The following is a 24,654-nucleotide window of genomic DNA, read 5'->3' as shown; positions in this document are numbered from 1 at the left end:
AAACATAATACACCACTGAGTTATCAATTCTTCATTGAAGGATTCAAACTACTATTAATTAATGAGAAGTCCTGATATGATAACTGATGTGTCCATTCTGTTATCGAGCAGTTTGAAGGAAGAAACTTGACATCTTTATCCTGCTACATTAGCATCTACCTCAAATATAAGGTCCCTTATCAGCACGACGGACAACAAGCATGAACACATGGCTTTGCCTTTGATGGTTAGCGACAAAGACTTCAACTCCAACTCAGGTCTCCAGCCTCTTGTATAAAAAATCGAGCGTTTTCATCATCAAGGACAAGCTGCATTATCAGTTTATCTATATAAAAGACCATCTGTAGTATATACAACTGATTAGAGGCGCTTTGTCATTCCTTTGGCTGATCTTGAAAAAGAGATCATTAGGCAACTTTTAAGCACGTCCGAAGAAGAGTTTGGGCTACCAAAAGTAGGAAACATAAATCATGTTTTACAGATGGAAACATCTAAAAACATATCAACTAGAAACAACACAAGAGTATTAACTACTATGTGATGCAGAAACATAATTCATGAATCGGAAACAGAGTTTGAATTTGGAAATTAAACAAGGATATAGAATAGAATTCCCCAATCCTTTTATTGAGGCACGTATTATAAAAAAATTATGCCACTCATCAATGATGGCCAAAAATTACATACAGCAAGTTGTCTGAGTGTTAATAAACTATAAGCATATATAATAATACAGTGTCAATGTTCTATAGTCAATCTATCTAAAAAATCGAGTTTCCATCTTCAGAATCTGCATCAATGTTCTATAACCAAATGACGAATGTGTGGCTGTGTCCTGAATGCTCTCTTTTGGTGCGGCCTTTGTAAACTGGACATGTAACCATGTTGCCTCTTCCGCTTCTTTGGAGGCAGGACACTGTCAGCTGATTTCAGAAAAGAGTGATTCAATAGCAGCCCTGCACTCCAACGCGATTTTGGATTCTTGATCAGACAATATCTCAAGAAATCTTTTGCCTCTGTAGACAGTTTGTCATTCTCCAAATTTGGTTCCTCGTACTTAATTCGTTCCAATACATCTTCAAACTTTGGATCTGCATTGGATGATTCCCATAGTGGTGTCCCAGTGATCAACTCATAAACAGTACATCCAAGTGCCCAAATATCAACTTCTGGGCCGTACTCCTGTTTAAGTAGGGATTCAGGTGCCATGTACCTTTTAGTTCCTCTCATCCCCTGTTTCTGCGTCCAGCTCTGTTCCAAAGTTAACGAAAGCCCGAAATCAGCGATCTTTGCCACCTCCTCTGTATCATCATCATCATCATCAGTAGAAGTAAGAAGAATGTTGTGTGGCTTTATATCACAATGAATGATCCCTTTTCGGTGAATGAACCTCAGCCCTAAAAGAACATTCTTGGTGTGTTTTTGTACTTGAAACTCAGGCAACCCTAGTTGATCATTATTGAGAAGACGATCAGCAAGACTCCCGGCAGAGGCATATTCTAAGAGCAAGTTATAAAGAAGTATATCATCTTCTTGGGTGACTTTAACTCCGAAAGATCGAATAACATGAGGAGAATCTTGACACATTCTTAGGAACTCAGTTTCATCTTCAAGAGAGTGAGAATGGCTCAACATACAAGACTTCACAGCAATAAGTGATGGAATGAGAGGAGAATGAGTAGTAGAAGCCAATGAAACAAAACCAAATCCTCCCTGCCCTAATGTTCTACCCCTCTTCCACATAATCTCTGCTTCTTGATTTTTTGCCATTGCAGAACAATTTCAGACTGTTTTTTCTTTTTTTTTGGAATAGTTTGAGCGTGTTTTTGTGAGTGTAGAGTTATATAGGACATTAGTTTCCTAATTTTTTCCGTTTTCCGTGTCATAGTGGTAGTTATATTCAATATTTCCTTATTTATTTACTTTTAATATATGGAAATTTACAGCTCTATAAAATTCAAATAGTTACCATAAAATAAGAAGCAGTTAAATAAGTTGTGATTTATTAAAAGGGTTGATAACTTGAATGATAAGTCATTCACTGGAATAACGAATCATTCACTTATTAACATAATTTTATTTTACAATTTCAAAATTCTTTAAGATAATTTTTATTTTACAATCCTTATTACTAATATAAAATTATGTTCTTGTACGATACTGTTTCCGTCTTATTTTATTTGTTCAATATCCTCTCTTAACCACTTTATTTGTTTTTTTTTTTTAATTTATTAGTCTCTCATCACGTACATTACATGTACTTATCAGCTCAGGTGGTCAAGATAATTGGTCATCGCTTCATGTTGGATTGTATATATTTTTGTAAAAGAATATCTAATATTTATAAATAATTAAGTAAAAAACTATATATATAAGAATATGGTAAATTAAATATTTTTGTGAAAGGGGTTGGTCATTGAATTATGACATGTTTGCCAACGTTAAGATAACTCGATATAGTCTGAACCTAAGTGTATCTCACCAAAAACTTTCGTATAAACTATATTCATGGTGTATATTCCTTTGTGGAGGACGCATATTAGGGTAGATAGTTTCTTCTCCTCCAGTTTTTGTCACTATTTGTGGTTGCTTGTACTTTTGACTATCATATTATTTTGTTATAGTTATTGTCCTGCTACTATATGATATTTTTGTATATCTATTACCTTTCTCCTAGACTATTTTGGACGATTTTTCTTAAGCCGAGAGTTTATCGAAAACAATCTAAGATAGATATTGTAGGTCTGCCTGCGTACACATATATATAGAACCTTTTCTCAACCAATTTGAGTACTGTTGGAATTCAATTAAGTGAAAACATCTTTGTTAGAAATATGTCAAGGAGCAAGTTGTAAAGAAGTATGTGGGTGATTTTAACTCCGACTTGAGGACAAATTGTTAGAAATTTGGTTTCATGATTAAGATATTTATTTATAGCGGGTCAAGATACAAGATTTAAGAGCAATGAGAGGAGAATGATTAGTAGAAGCCAATGAAACAAAACCAAATCGTCTTCCTAAGTTTTTTTGTTTTCCCTTTCATAGTGCTAGTAGAAGAAACTGTATTAAAGTTTTCCTTATATTACTTTTAATAGATGGAAATTATATAATTGTCTAATTTTTTTTCTATACTACTCCCTCCGTTTATTTTTTGTTGTCATGTTGCACTTTTCAAAAGTCAATTTAACTAATTTTTTAAGTTAAATTAGATTATATTAGTCAAAGTTTTTATCATTTGACTCTAAAAAAGAAAATCATGACAACTAAAAGTCGACGGAGGGAGTACCCTAAAAGCATGAATTTCCTAACTTGAATGTTAAATAATTGTAATACTCCCAACTTAAATACTCAATTTAGTATATTTTTTATAAAAACAAATACTTTTTTCACATTGAAGGGTTGTGACTTTTTTGATGGGTTATAACTTTTTCAAAGAGTTGTGACTTTTTTCGATGAGTTGTGACCTTTTCAAAGGGTCGTTACTTTTATGAATGATTGTGACTTTTCTGGGCACAACAAACATATGTTCATACTACCATTTGTTGGCTATAAATAATAGAGGATTTTCCCCACATTTTTAACCTACGAATTTTTTAAAGTTTCTAAAAAAAAAATTAATACACCGATTTTAGTATATCTTCTATATTTTATACTTTATTTATTTATTTATATTATATTATCTATTAGAAAATATAAAACTTCATTAAAGGAAAAGACAAATATGGACATCAATCTTCAACTTTGAACAATTCAATTATTTGACTAGTGAAAAAAGGCCCAAAAATTCATTTAATATGGAATAAGTATTGATTAAATTTGTGAGGCAATATACATCTATTAAGAAGAAAATTTAGGACATAAAGTGAACATCACTTTCTACTTTTGGCCTTTTAGTTATTCTCACACTATTTATAGAAATAATTCAAAGTAGAATCATGAATATGAATAATTAACTCTCTTGAACTTATCACTTAGAAAAGGTAAATGAAGGACATAACGGAAAGAAATTTTCAACAATTTTCTTAAACATTGAACAATTAACTTATTTTGAACCATAAAAGAAAGTTTCAAAAATTTAATTATTTTGAACAATTAACTTAAATATCTAATGCGGGTCATGGCTTTCCTCCAAACTCCTCATTGTCAGGGTATTGTAAGATAACAGCCAACTTTGGCTGAATAAGCAAAAATAAAGCTTGTGTCGAGAAGAGAGAAGATGCCGTAATAGAGAGGGAGAAAGACTAGTTTGTGTTGCCTATGACCTAATGTAATACTAAAATTTGGAACTGGGACTAATAAAATGTTAAAGTCATTGTTATATAATAAGGAGTGACATAGTAATTTTGATATAATCTAACTGGGTTATCGGTTTAACAATTAACTAAATAAAAATCTACCTGATTAGACAAAATTAATTAGTGAGACCATATGTAATTATTTCAATCTATAAGGAGAATTAGTACAATACACCCAGATACATGTATAGGGAGAGAGGCGAGCTAGATAAGAGAGAGGCGAGTGAGATAGCAGGGAGGCGAACGAGATAGTCTATGCATCTCAAATACATGTGAATCACAGTAGATACTAGATACATATATTTGGGATATACCAGATACACACACAAAGAGATACGAGCGAGATAGTTAGATACATGCGAGTCTACTTGAATATAGGATATCTAGAACAAATTAGACCTAATTTTGACAACATGTATCAAAAATACATGTATCTGAATGAGCTAGATACATGTATCCGAAGTCCAAAATCTGATAAGATTCATAATATTACAAACTAGCATCAATTTAACTAATTAACTCCTAAATTAGTGAGATTTCTATCAATTACCCTTAACCAAAATCATAAAACCGAAAGCCAAATCGACAACCCAAAAAAAAATACAAAACTATTTAAAAATCGCTAACCAAATAACTCAATATCAATAAATCAATAATATTTTATTATATTCAATTTATCCATTAAATTGGTATTTGCACAACCCTATTTGACATTTTATTTGGATGGTTGTTACGTATTATTTCATAATGTATCGTATTATATTGTGTAGTATTGTATTGTATTATTTTAATGAATATAATGTCTAGATAGATTGTATCGTTTTCTGTCGTTACATAATGTCACATTTACATAATTTGAATGATAAACCTACAAGAAAAATAGGGGTTGATTTATGGGTCGGATTAGGTGTTTATGGGTTCGAATTTTTTAATGGCATAATTGATCCCTTTCCATTTTCATATAAATGTCATGTGGAAAAGTCAAAATGACATGGCAATTCCATGTGACATTTAAAGAAATGAAAAATGAGTTGGATATGTCCAGCAGGCCAACTAACGCCCATAAGGGCATATTTAGACAAAAAGTTGGACGGCGAGGGCATGAGTGAGCCAAACTTTAAACGGAGGGTATATCTAAATCTTTTCGAATAGTTTAGGGACATATCTGATCTTTTACCCTTTAAACTAACAATGCAATAGCACGGGTAGCAACTAGCAACCATCGAACAAGGTAGGGGTGGGCGTTTGGTTCTTCAGTTCGGTTTAATCAAATTTTGGTTCGGTTCTTCAGTTCGGTTTAATCAAATTTTGGTTCGGTTCTTCGGTATTCGGTTTTAGAAAAGTGTGCACCATATTTCAAACCAAACTAGATCGGTTCGATTCGGTTTTTTCTACTTCGGTTCGATTTAGTTCGGTGTTTTAAAATCGGTTTTTTGGTGTCAACAAAAATAAAGAGAGAATATGATAAAGTAACAATTGTTATTCACTTCACACTTCAAACTTCAAAGTAACAACTAACCATCTAACAATAAAAGGTAAGAACATCAATTTGTTGTTCTCACTTCAAAGTAACAACATAAAATGATTTAAAAAAGTAGAAAGTAGAAACACCAAGTTGCTACTCAAACTTGAATTAAATTGAGTTTTGTTTAGTTTAGACTTTAGGTCTTTAGGGTTTACTATTTTGTTATTAAGATTTTTGCTATTTAAGTTTAGGATCTAAATATAAAAATTGAAATGGGCCAAGTAAAGTTTAAAATTAAGTAATATAATAAATACTTTTAAATTTATTTAATAAAACTTCGGTTCTTCGGTGCACCGTAGTTTCGGGACCCTTACACCGAACTCCGAACCAAAGTTCCAAAAAAAAAAAATCGACACCTAATCGAAACACCGAAGAACCGTTCGATTCGGTTCGATTTTTCGGTTTTTCGGTTTTTCGGTTTTTCGGTTTTTCGGCCCACCCCTAGAACAAGGTGGGAAACTATCACAAATTGAGAGAAGTACCCCGGAGAGTTTTGTACTTGACAAATCATGGGCATAAACCCCAGAAAAACCTCAATTCGCCATTATCACTCTGTCGAACAAATGCAATGAGAGCTCTAAACTCCGCCCACATCCGCCACTCCATTATCTCTCTAACCTCTCTTCTCTCACATCTCACTACCAAAAACCCTACTTCTAAGCTCTTCTCAACCCAATCATGGCTGAAATCAACGCGAGGAAAACCCCTAATGAAATTGCCTAAGCTGAACCACCCACCCAAACAACCCATCCCCCTCTTTTCACCCCCTCCTTCAACCCAACAACCCGAAACCCCTAATTACTGTCCCACTGATTTCACCACCCTATGTGAGATTCTACGTGACCCCATCATCCCAGCTGGCCCTGTTCTTGAAAATGCTTTGGATAGAGCTGGGGTTGAAGTAAATGAGTGTATGTTTCTTCAACTTTTCAACCATTTTGATTCTTCTCCTAAGCCTTTGTTTACCCTTTACCTATGGGCTGAGAAGAAAGAGTGGTTTAAGTTTTCTTTGCCTGTGTTTAATGCTGTGGTTAATGCCCTTGGCAAGGAAAGGGAATTTGATTCTGCTTGGAATTTGATACTTGATAGACTCAATTCTACTGAAAGACCCAATCTTGACACATTTGCCATAATGATTAGACGATATGCAAGAGCAGGTACTGCTTGTTTTTTTCGAGAATGAATACATTTAATCGATTTTTGTTACTATCTATTGTTTGTTGTACTTCGACTACCATGTTATTTTATTGTAGTCACTGCTCTGTTTTGGACTATTAATGGTCTATCGGAAACAACATGTCTAACCTTTTGAGGTAGGGGATAAGGTCACTCTATCCTCCCTAGACGCCACTATCCATTTAGCTCTATTCAGGTCAATCCATCTCAACGAATTCAGTATTCAGGGGATTTATTATAGTTCAACTAGTTAGGAAAGTCCCAGCCTTTATCCATTGTTGATACCAGCTACATTTATTTCATTTATAACCAAGAAATGCCCAAGGGTAGTGGCGTACCAGCCTGCCCCTCAATCCTTCTCAACTTAATTACCATGTTTTGTCTTGGATGAATCCATGACATGCGTCTAACCCACACATCATGTTTTGCATCTTACCACCAGACCAAGTTCATGGGGGCAAGACCTCTTCTAAGGTTTAACTAAACCATTCGATAAGACCAGCTATGCCATTCTTGCAATAGATGAAGTTATAGAGTTTTTGAACTTTATTTTATCCCTAGCAAGTAGTTCGCTCGAGTTCATTACGTTCTGATGTCAGTAAGCTGAAAGCTTCAGAACCTTATATTAGATTTCATAATACAATCTACAAGTTCTGTGTTTGAACTTGATTTGGAATAGTTGTTTTTGTACATTATGCCAAAATGTTGTTCTATTTTTTAGTTTAAACTTACACAATTAGTAGTTATTGGATATTCAAGGATGTCCAATGTGTTGTATTTTGCTTGTTAGAAATCCATAAATGGACTACCTATCAGGATCACCCGTAAAAGGCATTAGTTTGTTCTATAATGTGATTGCATCCTAATATCGACATGGTAATTTGTTTCTGTTATAAGGTAAAAACAAGAGGGAAACTGTCTTATTTTAACATGGCTTTTATTGAATTCAGTACTTAGGCTAAATTTTTCCCTTTTTCTCTTTTGTTCCCACCATTTATATTCAATCCATGAAAGTTCTAATTATCTGAAGAGTACATGTGACCCGAGTTTTTTCTTTTTTTGCAGGTAACCTCTTACCAGCTGTTCGAACATATGAATTTTCTTCTAATTTAGAGATACATGCTTTGGGCTTGGAAGACAACTTATTTGAGATACTATTAGATTCTTTATGCAAAGAGGGGCTTATTAGGGAAGCTTCAGATTATTTTTATAGGCGAAAAGGACAAGACTCAAATTGGTCACCATCTATTCGGGTCTATAATATATTGCTAAATGGATGGTTTCGATCAAGAAAGCTCAAGAAAGCTGAGCGGTTGTGGACTGAGATGAAAAAGGAGGGCATAAAACCTAGCGTTGTAACTTATGGTACCCTTGTTGAAGGATTGTGCCGGATGCGAAGAGTTGAGATGGCAATTGAACTAATTGATGAAATGAAAGAGGAAGGAATTCCTCCCAATGCTGTTGTCTACAATCCAGTAATTGATGCATTAGGAGAAGCAGGACGGTTCAAGGAAGCATCAGGAATGATGGAGAGACTGTTAGTGTTGGAATCCGGTCCGACTCTATCAACTTACAATTCGTTGGTGAAGGGCTTTTGCAAGGCAGGGGATATTGTTGGGGCAAGTAAGATTCTTAAGATGATGATAAATAGAGGTTTAATGCCAACACCAACTACTTATAATTACTTCTTTCGGTACTTCTCCAAGTTTGGGAAGATTGAAGAAGGCTTAAACCTCTACACCAAGTTAATTGAATCTGGATACGTAGCAGATCGGCTAACATACCATTTGCTGGTTAAGATGCTATGTGAGCAGGATAGATTGGATTTGGCATTGCAAATTATCCAAGAAATGAGGACAAAGGGTTTTGATTTGGACTTGGCTACAAGTACCATGCTTATACATTTGTTCTGCAAGATGCATCAATTTGATGAAGCTGTCGAGTGGTTTCATGACATGATTCGGAGAGGACTAGTTCCTCAGTATCTCACATATCAGAGACTCTGCAATGATCTCGCAAAACAAGGCATGAATGATAAGGCAGAAAAACTTAGAAACACGATGGTATCTACACCCTACTCTGAGAAGTTGCCCAACACATATATTAGAGATGGAGACACATCGCATTCAAAGAGAAAATCCATCATTGCAAAAGCTGAAGAAATGTCAAATATACTACAGACGTGTAGAAGTCCAAGACAGCTAATCAAACGTAGAACTCCGCCTGAAAATGCAGTGCTGAGTGCAAACCAGCTTATAGAAAATATTAGTGAACGAGTGGAACTGGTTTAATCTATATGATGTTGTATGATCATTCTGTAACAGATTCAAAAGTTTTGTTCGTGTACATAAATCCAGCACAAGCTCAGTTGTGCTTTTGTATCAATAAAATTCTTTCTTGTCAAAAGAATTGATTTCTGTAGGTATTATAAAGTTCAGAAAGCAATGAATAGGCATAATACATAAATGTGTCTTTTAACTTGACATCACTTCACATTTATGCCCTTCAACTTTAGGTATACACAAGTAGGCACTTAAACTTGTACAAACTTGAACAAGTAGACACATGAGTTCTACGTGGCATAATACACGTAGGACAAAAAATGCCATGTAGGATGCCATGTAGGATATGTGTGTCTATTTGTTCAACTTTATACAAGTTTAAGTGTTTATTTGTGCACACCCAAAGTTGAAGGGCATAAATGTGATTTGAAGTCAAGTTAAAGGGTATATTTATGTATTATGCCCAAGGAATATGTGTTGGATTTTGTATCACTATGTTTGTGCCATTCTCAGATACTCGCTCTAATACTCTCTCCGTTCCTTTTTAGCAGTCATGATTATTTTTTTAGAGTCAAAACAATAAAAATTTTGATTAACATTTTACAATATATTTTTTCATCGTATTGATATGCAAAAATTTGCAATTTATAATACTATTCATATAGTTTTTGAATATCCAAATTTTTAGTTTAAAATATTGAATTAATGTAATCTAATTTGACTTTGAATACAAGTCATATTGATTTTCAAAAAACACAACATAACAATTAAAAAGGAACGGAGGAAATATTGGTGTACAGGTATTACTAAAGAGTAAACGGGTCTGTGGTAAATATTTTCGCTGGATCTGAAAATATCTTTAAACTTCTATGTTGTTATACTTATCAATTATTTATCCTAAGACTTCTTTTTCCATTGATTTCTTATATATAGACACAAAATTAAAAGTTTTATGTCGTAAATTTGTGAACTTTTCAACACAAGATGAAGTTTAATACACAGAATATTATATATCCAACGGCAGGCTTCGTACGTTGCACAACTGACAGCAGCAAAAATGATTTAGTTCACTGGATGTTGCCTGAACTTAACACAACTCTGTTTTGATTGTTTTCGGTTGCTATATGAGAATCCATGCCCAAATTTGAACATTTTGATCGAGGGAGACAACTAGAACTACAGAAGGGAGGAGCAAACAATGCAAAAAAAGCAAACACTACATAAAAATCATAGCAAAATCTGCAAAAGAACTTGTGAAATCTATCGCCGCCTCATTCCACGTCCACGTCCACGCCCTCTACCACCACCCATGGCACTTGCAGCAGCATCTCCTTGTGCACTCTCAGACTGCAATTTGAAAGGAAATAGAAATTATTTCACGCATTGTAAGGATGCTAACAAGTTTGATGGACTCATCCAACACAAGCAAAAAGGAAACCAGATAAGCAAACCTAAAGAATCCACAGAACTTCACCAAAACTGCAGATACACATGGTCAGCTTGAAGAAGACTAGCTTAAACTAATCTGACTTTTCTAGATTCAGAAATTCTTAGAGCACAGCAGAGGTAGAGTTCAAGTTATAGCTTTCCACTCCACAGTAGGAGACGGTATCCTCAAAGAAACCAGCCTTTTTTAGAACCTTAGCTACTGTTCTAAAAGGAAGAAAATTGACATAGGAAACCCACAAGGCTATGATCTAGTCACAAGAGCAGTGTGATGTGTGGGGGCTAGGTGCACGTCGCGATTTCAAACCCTGCTACAAACAAAAGCCTCGCATTTAAGAAGAGAACCGTAGAGAAACGGGCACATTATTCACTGAGTTTTGGACAGTGCGCCAACTCGCCCTCAGGGATTTTGCAGTTATCAAAATTAAAAGGTAAGAGATATAGGAGAACTTGCCAAAACTTTGCACATTACGGTCTCTTCTCATCCAGCTCAGACTGCAACATTGAGCGACCAGACTGCTATAACTTTGTCAGCTTAGGCTAAATGGCACCATATAGAGTTTCCCTCCATACACATCTCTATTATTTTTTCCTTCCCCACTTTGCTTTGTTAGAGGAACAAGGAATGGGATAAATTCTTTTTTGATAAAGGTAACATGAGGAATGGGATAAATTCTTGACACCTACACAGCCCTAAAATGCATAGTAGCAACAAACCTTACCACTAAGGCCTGGCCACAAAGATCTTAAGTTATACTGTTAATTAACAAAATTCAGAAGAGCTACCGCATCATTACTGGGTTATTTTCTTCCAGCAATTCTTGCTGAGCAACTATCAACTCAAGAGTACGACAGTGGGAGGCAGTAAAATTCCTGCAATGCCTTGGCAGTTGTGACGTTGATTTGTTAACAACATACCCAATGTAATCCCATAAGTGAGGTGTGGGGAGGGTAGGATATACACAGACCTTAACCCAATCTTTGTAAGGTAGAAAGGCTGTTTCCAACAGACCCTCGGCTAAAAAGAAGTGAAATCAAGGCAGGATTGAAAAGATAATAACAGCAGCAAAATGACATTGATTTGCTGAACCAATGAAATCATTGATGTTGTGGACGCAATGATCCTACGTAAGCATACAGCCGAAAGATGCACTAAGACGAAAAAATCTCCAAATTTTAAGAGTACATACAATCCCTTAGATTTCATTTTTCAATTAACAATCACTATAAAGTTGTCACCCTCCCGCCTCTTACAACTACAATTACCTGTCCCACTGTTTCATAAACTTTAGTCTTTCCTTTGCTAAAAGCACTTGATAACACAAATTGAGATCTGAAAACTTTTGTACTTTCCAAGACACTTCCGAAAACATTTTTTTAAAACCAAAACTTTCCAAGACTTGGAAAACTTAAACAGAATATAATGTTTAGGTTGGCCTCTCCATGTTCTGCCTACACAACCCATAGAAAACCAAATTAAAAATTCATATTAGTTTGTGTAGGGAGTACAATAGGATTTTCAAGGCTTCCTCTTCACATTCACCTCCATTCTCGATGTTCTTCTCTTCTTTTTTTCTTTGACAAAAAGAATTATATTTCTTAAATTTCCAATAATAACAATTATCTTTCTTAACCAGAATCGTTTTTTCATTCCTGACAAACTGTCTCGCAGAAGAGTTTCAAAAGGAAATATGAGAAAATAAAAGGGAGAAAAGATGGTGAAAATTGATGAAAAAAATACATGAAACCTATTTACAGGGATGAGATACAATCCATATTTTATATATAACCTATCATGGAGACATGGACTAACTTCATACGACAATAACATTCTAAAACCAACTCTTCAACATTCTAGTGGTAACAGCCAGCACAAGGCACACCCTGAGAGGTGAAAATCACAACTCTAGTTTTCTGCATGTACACTACTAGCTAATCTCAGTTCTCTCTCTATCCCCTTTATTTCCCATTCCCACCTATTTCGTCAAATTGTTTTTGGTTAAATATTTTAAAGTAACTTATAGTATCTTGAAGACTAGAAAAGCAAAACAAAGGGTGACTGTCTATTATGTCCATAATGGTAGACAAATTGGGGAGAAGTTGGGGTTTCACAACGACGAAATTACCTTAGGATTCTTCACTGTCTCATCTACACTCAGAATGAGGCATGCTGCTTCAGTGGCTGCATTGATGGCATTTATCTGGACAAAGTAGAATTTGTAATACTTTTTAGGAACCAAGAATAACTTGTGAAAAACTGACGCTTTGGTATCAAACAAAGGAGAAAAGATGAGTGATTGATTAATAACAAGCTAAACTAAATTTATCAAATAAAAAAAAAGAACAGTGGATGTAAATATACCTTCACGACTGCTGGCTCCCAAACAAAGTTGGCAAATGAATCAGCAATGCCACCAGTATTAATGTCGACTCCATAAGGTGCACCCTCACCTGCCCAGGATAGTGTTTACCATTAAGGAGCATGAAATTTCTTCTTCCTTATTTTCCTTTTTCTTTTAGTACTCCATCCTTCCTATTTTAAGTGTGGTGTTACAATCTTTTCTTTGATTATAATTTTCTCAAAAAAAAATATTCTGAATCATTAACTAGGATGACTTCTAGTACTTTCCCAGAGCTTTTCAAATATGCGAATTTTATTTTAATTTATTTGAAGAATCATATACCAATAGTAAAAATTAAGTTCTATGACCCTCGTACTCCGAATCCTTCAGAAATAGGGACAGAAGGGGTACCATTATTAAGGGCATACAATAAGAAAGAACCCCAAAACTTTTGCAGAAAGCCATCCCAGGAAAAACAAACTACCCTCAAAGTGGCTAGAAAACTTGAAAGTCTAAAAAGTTAATACTGTTCTTATTATCATTGTTTTAAGAAAGAAAAAGTTACTGTTATCATTATACATCCTCCAAAAGGAAATGGTAGGCATACCAGACGGAAGAGCGTGTTTTTGTCTGAGCTTGTTCAGCACATCAGTTGCATCAAAACCAGCATTGTCACATAGCTGACGGGGGATAATCTGCATTATGCCAAAGTTGAAACAGTAAGGTATCACAGAATTGAACATATGCTCTATAAGGAATAAGAGACATCTCACAATGACTAAGTTCCATAAAACCTGCAATATCAAGAGATTGTCTACAAAAAGAATACTGAGGCCTATCTCAAAGACCTACTAGCATCGGCAGCCCTAGCCAACTAAGAATGATAATTCAGACAAATCCCTTACCACATAAAAAGAGCAATAGCAATAGCTTAAAAAGAGTTTTTACAACAAACAATATGTTTCCTTTGGAATCAAACAAGTCAATTCATTGGTAAACATACATTTGACCAACAAAGATAACTTCATCAAAAGCAGATCTATACAAACCCAATTATAAAATTAGACAGTTGCAAGAAGGTCTAGGACTCAACCACTGATAAAATTAGACTAGTGTGGTCACATACACCAAAGTAATTGTTGATAAAAGGGAAAGCGCCAATCATAAGCCCTCCAAGAAAAGGGGCTTTCAGCACACCCTTTGTGCTGATACCATTCTTTAAAAAAAAAATCTTCACGAGAAAATAAAAGTGGCAAGGATGGATAATACAATAAAGAAATGCTAAGCACAGCCCTCAGCTGCTCTCTACATCCATTGTGCACTGCCTCACAACTACCCTCACTCTTGGACCACAGAAAAAAGTAACTTCTACAACACCACATTGTCAGTTTGAAAATCAATCATATAATTTATTTCTAACTGAGAGGACGACTAGCATCTATTTCTTATCATCAGGGTTTCTAGAATATACCAGTCTAACCTTGCATATCTTTCTGATGAAAAAGACCACAGCAAATAATTTCTCTGTTAAAGCAAAATGAAAAAGAATCGCTACCTCAAGAGCTTTTGCATAAGAGTTTATGAAGAGCTGAGATTTCCCTTGAATTGTTCGAGCATGGTGCCTCAAGAAACGGCTTATTTCCATCTGCATCCAAGCATTTTATCAATCAATAAGGTACAACTATTATCATAAAGAAATCTTCTCGGGAGGTTGTAGAGTGTGCTTACATCTATCGCACCACCTCCAGGAACAACCGTAGAGTTTTTCACAGCCCTTCTAACAATCATAATAGCATCATGCAAGCTTCTCTCAGCTTCCTCAATGAACTATATAGACCATTGAAAAAGAAAATTAGGATCAAAGAATCGAATAATAATTGTATGCATAACTGAAGTGATCAAAAACCTGATCTGCTCCACCACGAAGGACAATAGTGGCGGTCTTGCCCGAGGGACATCCACTAAATATATTGAATCTCTCATTTCCAACTTGCTTCTCCTCAAAAATCTCACAAGAGCCAAGAACCTAGATAATAATCCAGTGGTTAAAGTCAAAGTTATCAACCAAAACCTAATACTATAATTTAACCATGTTATGGAAGGTGTACAGTTGTCCCGGTAAGACAATGGGTAACAGGGACAAGGACCAGACCTCATCAATAACATTGTTCACAGTTGTCTGCACTGTTCCACCAGCGGCAGCCGCTACCCGCTGCAGATCCTCTTCAGAGACACGACCAGCACAAAATATATCTCGGTCTGCAAAATACTGGGCAGATAAAAGACATAAAGAATATCAGTCATAATCTTCACAATAATCTCCTAAAGCCCAGAAGTGTCAGTAAGAAGATGATGGCAGTAAAAACCAACAGCTCCATAACTGTACTTCCACATATCTTTGCAGCAACCAGCAGAAGAACAAGCAAGGTAAAAAATTTAATAAAGTTCAGTAATTACACAGCAAGGCAAAACTCTTTTCCTCATAAAAAGTTCACCAGTGTACTATATTGCACAGGATGGAGAGACTATAGTTTCTTTTTGATAAAATAAGGTAAACCAGATGGGGAGATATAGTTTCTACTTCTTTCCCTCACAGAAATTCTGTCAATTTCTAAAACTAGGATAGATCATCTGGTTTGTTGTAAAATTACTGACACCTCCCTCTCCAACCAAAATTAAGAGGGTGAAGGAGGAACAATGAGTTCCAAAAAAAGTAAGGATGAAGAGGGAGGCACATGCTATTTTTAGTTCATTATGCATATTATGACACTTTAAAACACATTTGATATGTCGGAATACACTAGTACACTACCATAACACAAGAAAAATCGGCATGACGATCTCCCCAAAGATAAGGCTACAAATTTTAGTGCCTACTTACTATCTATCTAAATTCTTGTTCTCCGAAAAAACCAAGTTATGATCATGAACCAAAGCAATGGACCATAAAGCAAGTTTGTAACCAACCTGTGTGGCCAGATCACCAATAGCGAGTCTAGACAAAACAACTTTGGCACCACTCTTTACACATTTATCCAACTTGTCATAAATGATATTCCACTCTGCATCAACAATTGACTGATATTGCGCTGGATCTGAGAGCCTACACAAAAGATGATTAGGTGGAGTAAGCACCTTCGGAACTGTGCAACTTATGAAAGAAAATATTGAATTGGAGAGATTACAGAACTATTCTCAAATAAAAACAAATGTATGCCAAAAACATACTACCTTATCTCTGCATTTTCTTTTTCTGATTTTAGCTCCAACTCTATGTTCAGTAAAAGTATCTTGGGGTTTACAAACTTCTTTGGCTGCTGTTCAAAACCAGCATAGGAAAATGTCTTCTTAAAGGCAACACCATTTACAAGGAAGGAATCCCGCATAGTACCTCCAGGGACCTACACATACAAAAGGGAGCAAAAGAAAAGGTAAGAAAATATTAGATAAGCTCGTAGAACCAATAGTCAAATTTTCTGTAGTCTCTAATCACGCTGTAATCCAACAGCATATATGATCTTCATTTGCTCAGAGATCTATCTTCAATTTCCTCAATGAATATATTATACTCTCTTCTTCCATACCCTAAAACATATCAAAGGATCCACTTATATGGGCTTAACTAAAACTCATATTAACCAATAGTTGTTTATCAAGGAAAAGTCCACATAAATCAACCCTTGTTGACTGAATAAGATGAGCTTTTTTTCTTTTGATAAGGTAAAGATTTTAGTAAGAGCTTACTCAAATAGTTACACCACCTAAGTTTATGTCTTATTTATGAAGGGAAACGAAATCATATATATAGTCCTAAAAATAGATGGTAACAAAATTTGACAAGGTAAAGATTTTGTTTAACAGGTACCAAGATGGTACAGAGAGGAATACCCCAGATATACAAACTTTGTAAGCATCTATTTTTAGGTTCTTCTGACCAAACAAAAGAACCTAAAGGCCGACACGACAAAGTCCAACATTAAGCAACCACAACCTCATAAAAGACAAATAAAAAATTCAGTTGTGTATACCTTCTTAATTCCAATCATGTTCAGCCTATCATCACTTCCGATTGCAAGAACAGCATCCACAACCATGGATGCAAAGAATTCCTTTTCCCCTCCAATGAGCTTTGATGACAGAGTTGTAGCAGCACACTTCGCAAGCAGACTTTTCTTTTCTTCCAAACTTTTTCCCTCTATGCTAACAGCCAATTCTTTTACCTTCTCGATTGCCTACATAATCAATACCAAATTACTCAATAAACTATGATGACAAACCAACTGCACCCTACCGGGACAGCGAATATAGCCAAAAGGGGCAAGACAAAAAGGAACAAGCAACCAGGAAGAGGAAAAATCTACCATATTAGAAGCGGTTCGATAACTACGAATAAGATTTTGAGGGTGGACACCCTCTTCGACAAAAGGCTTGGCTTCCTTTAAAAATTCTCCTGCAAGCAGAACAACTGTAGTGGTTCCATCACCAACCTGCAGACAGGGACAACAAGACACTAGTAGTGAAAAAGGGGTTGACGGAACAAGCATAAAATTTCCCATGCTCATAAGTTCTCAACTGCATATACAGTCCAACTTATGAGCCACATCTCATGTACCTTTGAAGTAAAAGCACAGAAATCGACTTTGCAGCATTAAACTGTTCAACTGATGTTATAGCAACAAATAGCACAAACGCTGAGGCAGTAAAAGTACAGCATACCTCAGAGTCTTGGGACTTGGCAATGTCAACAAGTATTTTTGCTGCAGGATGAATTATGTCTAGAAGCTTCATTATAGTGGCACCATCATTCGAAATAGTGGTGTTTCCTTTATCATCGTGGATCAACTTGTCCATACCCCTAGGGCCAAGGGTGGTACGCACCACATCAGCCACAGCCATACATGCATTTATGTTGCTCACCAACTGTGCCTTCCCTTGGGACGTGTCTGTCCCTTCCTTCAGCAATATGATCTGAGGTTGCTGTTATTTGAAAAGCCACAACACCAGATCAGAAAATAATCAAGGGAAGAAAAAGAAACAACAATAGCCAGACAAAATACACCATTACCACATAGGTATATAGCAAATAAATCAATCAACTGTGGCTCATTTCCAAATTAGTGGCGTTGGCTATAGAATTCTCTATATTCATTCTGTTCTACTTGGACTCATTCCAGTAGTAATTAAAAGTGTCTTCTAAAACAAATTAGTAAGAGTATAAAAACCTGGCAACAGAAAATGTGGATCCTTAAGTCTGATCTTAAACATGTAACACAAAATCTTCACCATAACACTTTTCATACTCTCAACAGTATCGAAGTTACCACATTAATCTGAATTTACCTCGAACAAACTATAGGCACAATTGCAATTTCAGCTGTCTCTGTTAAAAAAGCAAGCTTTTTGCTGAAGTTCACAGTTTAAAAAAGGCATTATATTCACAACCATGGGTGGATTTACAGGGTTGGCAACCTCCGCATCCACATCCAGTGCCTTCGGTACATGTATGTATGTTTGTTTACACACAACCACACTAAACTAGCACTCATTTCCATGAAAGAGTAGTGAACACAGTTATACTTCACCATGTTACACATTTTGAGAAATCTAAACAGATTTGCTTCTCATTTCAACTATATAATTGCAGGCTTACCATCATGGCAGACATTGTTGGAGGCGATTTGATCCGACTTTGATCTTGAGGAGAAAGTGAGCTTCTAGGGTTTTTCCTTTGCTCCTTAGGTTTAGCAATATTATACACTTTTTACTTTACTGTATCTAATAATAAATAATATAAAAAGGGAATAATCAAGAACCTTTTGTGCTTCTTGGCATTAAAATGTCAAATAGAGGATAATTTTGTCATTTCAAAGTTTCCATTTGTTTTCTCTAGTAATTTACACTTTGTTCTTATACATATTATTCCATAATGTATCGTATTTATATAGTATTGTGTTGTATTATATTAATTAATACACCCTCCATTTCAAAATTATTGAATTATTGGGTGTCTCACATCTTTAAGAAAGCATTATGACATAAATTAGACATTACCCTTCCATTTTTACCCTTATTAATTATCCTCAAATTAATCTTTAGAATAATTCAACGCAATTAAATTTTTTTGAACTCGTCACATGGTAAAACCAAATGAAGGGTAAAAATGGAAGATTATTCTAAAAGTAGTCTTGAAGATTGAACAATTAAGTTAATTTGAAATATGAAAAATGTCTCAACAATTCAATTGTTTTGAAATAGGGAGAGTATTGTTTTAATGAATATTGTGTTTTAATAGATTGTATCGTTCTCCATCGTTATATAATGTCACATATTCATAATTTAAATAATAAACTTACAAAAAAAATAAAGGACGAGGTAGAGTTATGAAAAGGTTGGGTAAAGGATAAAAATAGAGTTATTATATACTCCCTCGGTCCCTTTTTACTTGTCCATTTTTTGACTTTTTACTTGTCATTTTTGAAAAATCAAGAAAAGACAATATTTTTTCCTAGTGTACCCTCATTTTTTTAGAGAGTTAATGTTTATAAAAAAGGTAAAACCTCTTTAACGAGTAAATTGATTTTGGAATTCTATCAATTAACATGGATAAAATAGTAAACTCAGTATGCCAATTATAATTATTTTCTAAATAGATTTGCCGAGTAAAAAATGGACAAGTAAATAGAGATAGAAGGAATAATAAGTAAAGACAAAATAAGACGAAAAATATTTAGGTAACGATGTGATCACACTAAAATGGTCGTTACATAAAATGGGTCATTTTGTTGTCACTTAATAATATAATAAATAATACGACACAATAAAATTTAAGTAACAATCAAATAAATATTGTACTTAATAATACCACTAGTAAGTTACCAACCATCCAAACAAGATGTTAAGGGGTGGCCATGGAATTGTTTTTACTTTTTTTTGGGGGGTGGGGGAACTCCGAAAAACACATTTACTTCAAAATTCGAGATTGAATTTCAATTATTTCAAGAATTTGAAAAATAATCAAAATATATTTTTATCGTTTCACTTCAAATTACTTTTAAGAAAAATATTTTCAATTTATAATAATGGCTAAATACAATTTTAATTTTTAAATATTAATTTTTTCACTTTAAAGATAAAGTTATTTTTTGCAAATTTTACGATAAAAACATAATAAAATACTCTGTCAACATAAATCGTTTGTTCTGATTCCATTTGAAGGGTTACTTTTAATTGTGCGAAACATAATTACCCTCTGAAGACCCATGTTCATCATGATTATGATGGCCTCGTGGATATTTATTTGATGATTATATATTCTACTTCCTTCGTCTTCGAAAAATCTCACAAAACAATAAAATAAAATTATAATTTTACTATGTTATTTTTTAAATATAAATTCAATATTTTGAGAAATGCAAAAATAATGATAGCAAATAATAAGAATACCTTCAAACTTAATAATATATTATCTCAGAATTTTTTAAAATTACAAATAAAATTAAAATGAATATCTATTTTTAGTATGATAAACAAGTAAAAATGGATGAAGAAATAAATTATGAATGAAGGGAACAAATAAAAATGAATATAGATGTCAAAATTATTCATTCAAAGAAAATATTACTCAATACTTTATGATGTTCACATAATGTATATCATATACTGACAAAGTATCATAAATAAATTGTTCGTTCTTTCAAAATAAAGCATCCCTCAACCATCGACAATACTCACATGACATATATCATATATTGTTATGACATCACATATTTTAGGCAGAAGTCATCGATGGCCCCCTAAACTTGGCACAATCTTTCACTTAGACACTTCAACTGAAGGAGTTTCATTTTTAACACCTAACGTAGGGTCCCCATGTGTCACTTTAACACTTTTTGCACAGACTTCTATTGGCCATAAGTGCGTGCAAGACAACCGTTCTACGTGGATTAACTGACCAATTATATGATGCCAACTCTTAAACCTCTTACACGTCGTTTTTTTTCAAACTAATAGAAAAATCGAACCATTCTTTGTGATTTTTCAACTTCTTCATATGATTCTCTCTCTTCTCCGATGAAAATCTTAGGTAATTCCCCCTTCTCTTCACATGTATTTCTTTGTTTTTCCTTCAATTCGTTGTTAGTAATAACCATTGTTGTATTTTATGTCGCCATTTTTCAGGTTTAAGGTTGTATTGACGAGGTATCGGGTTGTGCGACATTGGAGAAATTGAAGGTAATGGTGTATTTTGTTTTCTACCTTTGTTTTTGTTTTCTTCAAGAAGGTGTATATTGTTGTTGATTCCGCTTTCTTTATTTTCATTTTTAATATAGGTTTTGGCTGGTAAAGTAAGGGGATTTTTGGGTATTTCCTTTTATAGGGGGGTCTTCTTTTCAAGATATGGATAACTATATTTTAACTTGTTTTCATCATGGGGGTGTGTTGTTGGAAACCCAAACCCTACTTACCAACGAGAAGTAGATGTATTTGGTGTTGGCATAGAGAAAGATTATTTTAGTGTTGTCGAGTTTCTTTCCTACACTAAAGACCTTGGGTATACAAATGTGAAGGGATTTTACTGTGAAGATAACAATGAATTAGTTCAAGTTACTTCTGATACTCAATTGTTAGAATTTGTGAAAGACTTGGTAAATGGTGATGAGTTTCATGTATATGTGGTCCATGAAGTTGATGAGTTGGAAGAATTGCCTGCTCCAATTGGTCTTTTACCATGATTTGTTCCTGTTGATGAATCTGTGGGTATAAATACTGAGGGAACTATGGAGAATGATTCAGATTTGAATGGAGTTGATACAGAACTCCATGGAGGTGATACAAACAGAATAAAGCTGAATTGAATATGCCTAGTAGTGACACAGATGTAGATGATATCTCAGATGAAGATGATTCAGATATTGATGATGAAGAATTGAGATCCCTTAGGGCTAAAAGGAGAAACAAAAGAAATCCTAATCTTAGGAAGAAAAGAGATAGGAAGAAGAAAATAATAACTGAAGAAGTACCAATAGGTGAGGCTGGTGTGGATAGAGGTTTTGAACATATTGGAATAAATAAGAAGGATAAATATGTTGGCAGATTGGGAGGAGATGAGAAGTATATTGATAGCTCAGAATGTGATAGTGATGATAGCACTGATATGCTAGATACATAAGCTATTGGAGGTGTTGATCTACCAGGCAGAAGAAAGACCAAAAAGGTCAGGTATGTTGATGAATGTACTGTTGCTATTTTTGAACTTGGAATGATTTTTTAGAATGCTAAGAAATTTAGAAAGGCTTTGGCAAAATATGCTATTGAAAAAAATTATCAAATTAAGTTAAGGCCTAATGAAGCTCATAGAGTGAGAGCTAAATATAAATTCAAAGAAAAATGCAAATAGTTATGCTATGATGCTATTGACAGGGATTCTGGTAACTTTATGATTAAGAATTACCATCATATACACAAGTGTTTACCATCAAATAAGAACAAAATGTACAACTAAGTTCCCAGCAAGTAGATTCAAGGATGAAATAACTAAACAACCATCTTTGAGGATTTGGGAAATACAAGAATTGTGCATGGAGGAGTTAGGACTACATGTGGGCAGAACAATTTGTTACAAGGCAAAGATGATGATTCTTAGAGAAAACATGGGTGACTGGAATATGAAGTTTGCAAGGTTATGTGATTATGCTGAAGTCATAAAACAAACAAATTCTAGTAGTTCTGTTTGGGTAAGGATGGATAGAGAAACTGTACAAGGAAAAAATTTGTTTGTGTACTTCTATGTATGCTTGGATGCATTGAAGAAAAGGTGGAATGAAGGATGTAGAAGAATAATAGGGTTTGATGGATGTTTTTTAAAGGGTGCTTGTAAGGGTGAACTTCTTGTAGCAGTTAGAAGAAATGGAAATAATCAGATGTTTCCTATAGCCTGGACAGTTGTGGACAAGGAGACTAAACATAGCTGGAGTTTCTTTATCAACTACTTGAAAGAGGACCTGCAGTTGGGTACTGGACATGGTCTTACTGTAATGTCAGATATGCAAAAGGTAGTTGTCTATTACTTTGATAATTATAGGTATGTAGAAATGTATGTTTTTTCTTGAATTGTATTTTATTGTATGGTCTTCAAGTAGTTGTTGGTGAACTGCTACCAAATGCTGAAGTTAGAATGTGTGCTAGACACATCTGGTCTAATTGGAGTAAAAGATGGAAAAGAGAGGAAAGGAGAAAACAAATCTAGATATGTTCCAAGGCAACTTTTGAAGTGAAGTACAGTGAGGAGCTTTATAAAATGAGCAGACTTGGTAATGAAATTAATGATGATTTATTGCATTATCCACAAGTGTCATGGGTTAGAGCATTCTTTCAAGAGCATTCCAAATGTGATGCAGTTGAAAATAACATGTGTGAAACCTTTAACTCATGGATCTTATCATATAGACACAAATCTATAATATCCATGTTGGAGGAAATTAGGAGAAAATTAATGACAAGAACTGTAGATATGGTTAAGTTTGCTGACACCTAGATATGTGATATTGCACCTATGGCTAGACTTATGTTGGAGGAGAATAAGGAATAGTCTAGGACATGCAAGGTGCTTTGGAATGTTGATGTTGGGTTTGAGATTGGAGAAGGGCAGTATAGGTATACAATCAACTTGACTAATGGAGTTTGTAGCTATAAAACTTGGCAATTAAGAGGCATTCCATGCCAACATGTTATTTCTGCTTTGTACCACATAGAACAGGAACCTAAACCACTTGTGGAGCACTGGTATAAGAAGGATACATTCTTAAAGGCTTATAGTAATTTCATTCAACCAATTCCAAATATGAAGATGTGGCCTGAAACTAACAATCCAAGGATTGAGCCTCCTGAACCTAAGCAAATGCCTGGTAGACCTCTAAGAAATAGAAGAAAGAGTAAAGATAAACCAATAAAGAAGTATGGAAAGATGTCCAAACAAAGGGTGAAAATTACTTGTTCCAAAGTGTAAACAACAAGGCCACAACAAGAAATATTGCAAGGTAAAATAATTTATTATTTGTTTGTGCCTTTTTAAATTCTTGTTGAATGTAATGAACAAACTTTATGTTTGATATTTAGGGTGGTGTCCATACTTCACAACCAGCTAGCCACAGTTCACAATTTACTGCTGGTCAAAGTTCATAAGGAACCCTGCATCGTATCTGTCACGACCCGGGAGCACCCCCTAGTCGTAACCGGCGTACTCGACCTCGAAGAGGTCTAATACAAGCCTCTTAGCATTCATTCATCGCATAGACACCAAAACTATAAGGAATTAAAAACTTTCTTCACACACGAAGATACTTTCAATAAATAGCAAGCGGAAGACTTTCTAGACTTTATACAATATGTCTCAAAACCATCTAATACTTGAATATAACATTGGGACTAAGCCCACTCAAAACCTAAGCAAATACTAGAGAGACATAAAAAGAACATGTTGGTTATTGCCCTCGAATCTATGAGGACTCACCAAGTCTTCATCTTCAACTCTTAAAAACCTATCAAGTAGCCATGACATATCACCATCTCCAAATCCCTACACTTTAGTCA

General features: G+C 34.6%; 4 protein-coding genes across 5 annotated transcripts in view; 1 reads left to right on the top strand and 3 right to left on the bottom strand.

The window, feature by feature from the left end:
- The window catches only part of LOC125824948 (RNA-binding protein Y14A-like), a 105,784-nt gene that overhangs the window by 27,200 nt on the left and 53,930 nt on the right, over positions 1–24,654 (bottom strand). The gene's annotated exons all lie outside the window — the stretch shown is intronic.
- On the bottom strand, positions 796–1,770 carry LOC125824944 (mitogen-activated protein kinase kinase kinase 20-like). The gene has a single exon (XM_049504294.1). It carries the CDS (start codon positions 1,768–1,770, stop codon positions 796–798), a length of 975 nt encoding a protein of 324 aa, XP_049360251.1.
- LOC125824933 (pentatricopeptide repeat-containing protein At5g11310, mitochondrial) lies at positions 6,335–9,385 on the top strand. The gene is made up of 2 exons (XM_049504282.1): positions 6,335–6,976; positions 8,061–9,385. The coding sequence occupies exons 1-2, from the start codon at positions 6,388–6,390 to the stop codon at positions 9,284–9,286; spliced, it is 1,815 nt and encodes a 604-aa protein (XP_049360239.1). The 5' UTR covers positions 6,335–6,387; the 3' UTR covers positions 9,287–9,385.
- On the bottom strand, positions 10,265–18,898 carry LOC125824935 (T-complex protein 1 subunit eta). The gene is made up of 14 exons (XM_049504284.1): positions 18,716–18,898; positions 17,782–18,042; positions 17,427–17,552; positions 17,094–17,297; positions 16,297–16,466; positions 16,033–16,168; positions 15,218–15,334; positions 14,972–15,091; positions 14,794–14,892; positions 14,621–14,710; positions 13,673–13,760; positions 13,086–13,174; positions 12,850–12,924; positions 10,265–10,624 (listed from the first exon to the last, which is right to left on the bottom strand). Exons 1-14 carry the CDS (start codon positions 18,728–18,730, stop codon positions 10,538–10,540), a joined length of 1,677 nt encoding a protein of 558 aa, XP_049360241.1. The 5' UTR covers positions 18,731–18,898; the 3' UTR covers positions 10,265–10,537.

The sequence above is a fragment of the Solanum verrucosum genome, unplaced genomic scaffold (assembly GCF_900185275.1).
Source record: "Solanum verrucosum unplaced genomic scaffold, falcon-dt-bn FXZP01000086.1, whole genome shotgun sequence".
NCBI classification, from domain to species: domain Eukaryota; kingdom Viridiplantae; phylum Streptophyta; class Magnoliopsida; order Solanales; family Solanaceae; genus Solanum; species Solanum verrucosum.
This window is presented reverse-complemented; position numbering and strand designations above follow the sequence as displayed.

Bases quoted from the DNA above. Each gene is read 5' to 3' on its own strand.
- LOC125824933 (XM_049504282.1), top strand. From the start codon at position 6,388: ATGAGAGCTCTAAACTCCGCCCACATCCGCCACTCCATTATCTCTCTA. The intron at 6,977-8,060 runs GTACTGCTTGTT...CTTTTTTTGCAG, and splicing joins TAGACGATATGCAAGAGCAG to GTAACCTCTTACCAGCTGTT.
- LOC125824935 (XM_049504284.1), bottom strand. The intron at 17,553-17,781 runs GTATGCTGTACT...CCCTGTCTGCAG, and splicing joins CCAAGTCCCAAGACTCTGAG to GTTGGTGATGGAACCACTAC. The intron at 10,625-12,849 runs GTAATTTCGTCG...TTCAAATTGCAG, and splicing joins AGACAGTGAAGAATCCTAAG to TCTGAGAGTGCACAAGGAGA.
- LOC125824944 (XM_049504294.1), bottom strand. From the start codon at position 1,770: ATGGCAAAAAATCAAGAAGCAGAGATTATGTGGAAGAGGGGTAGAACA.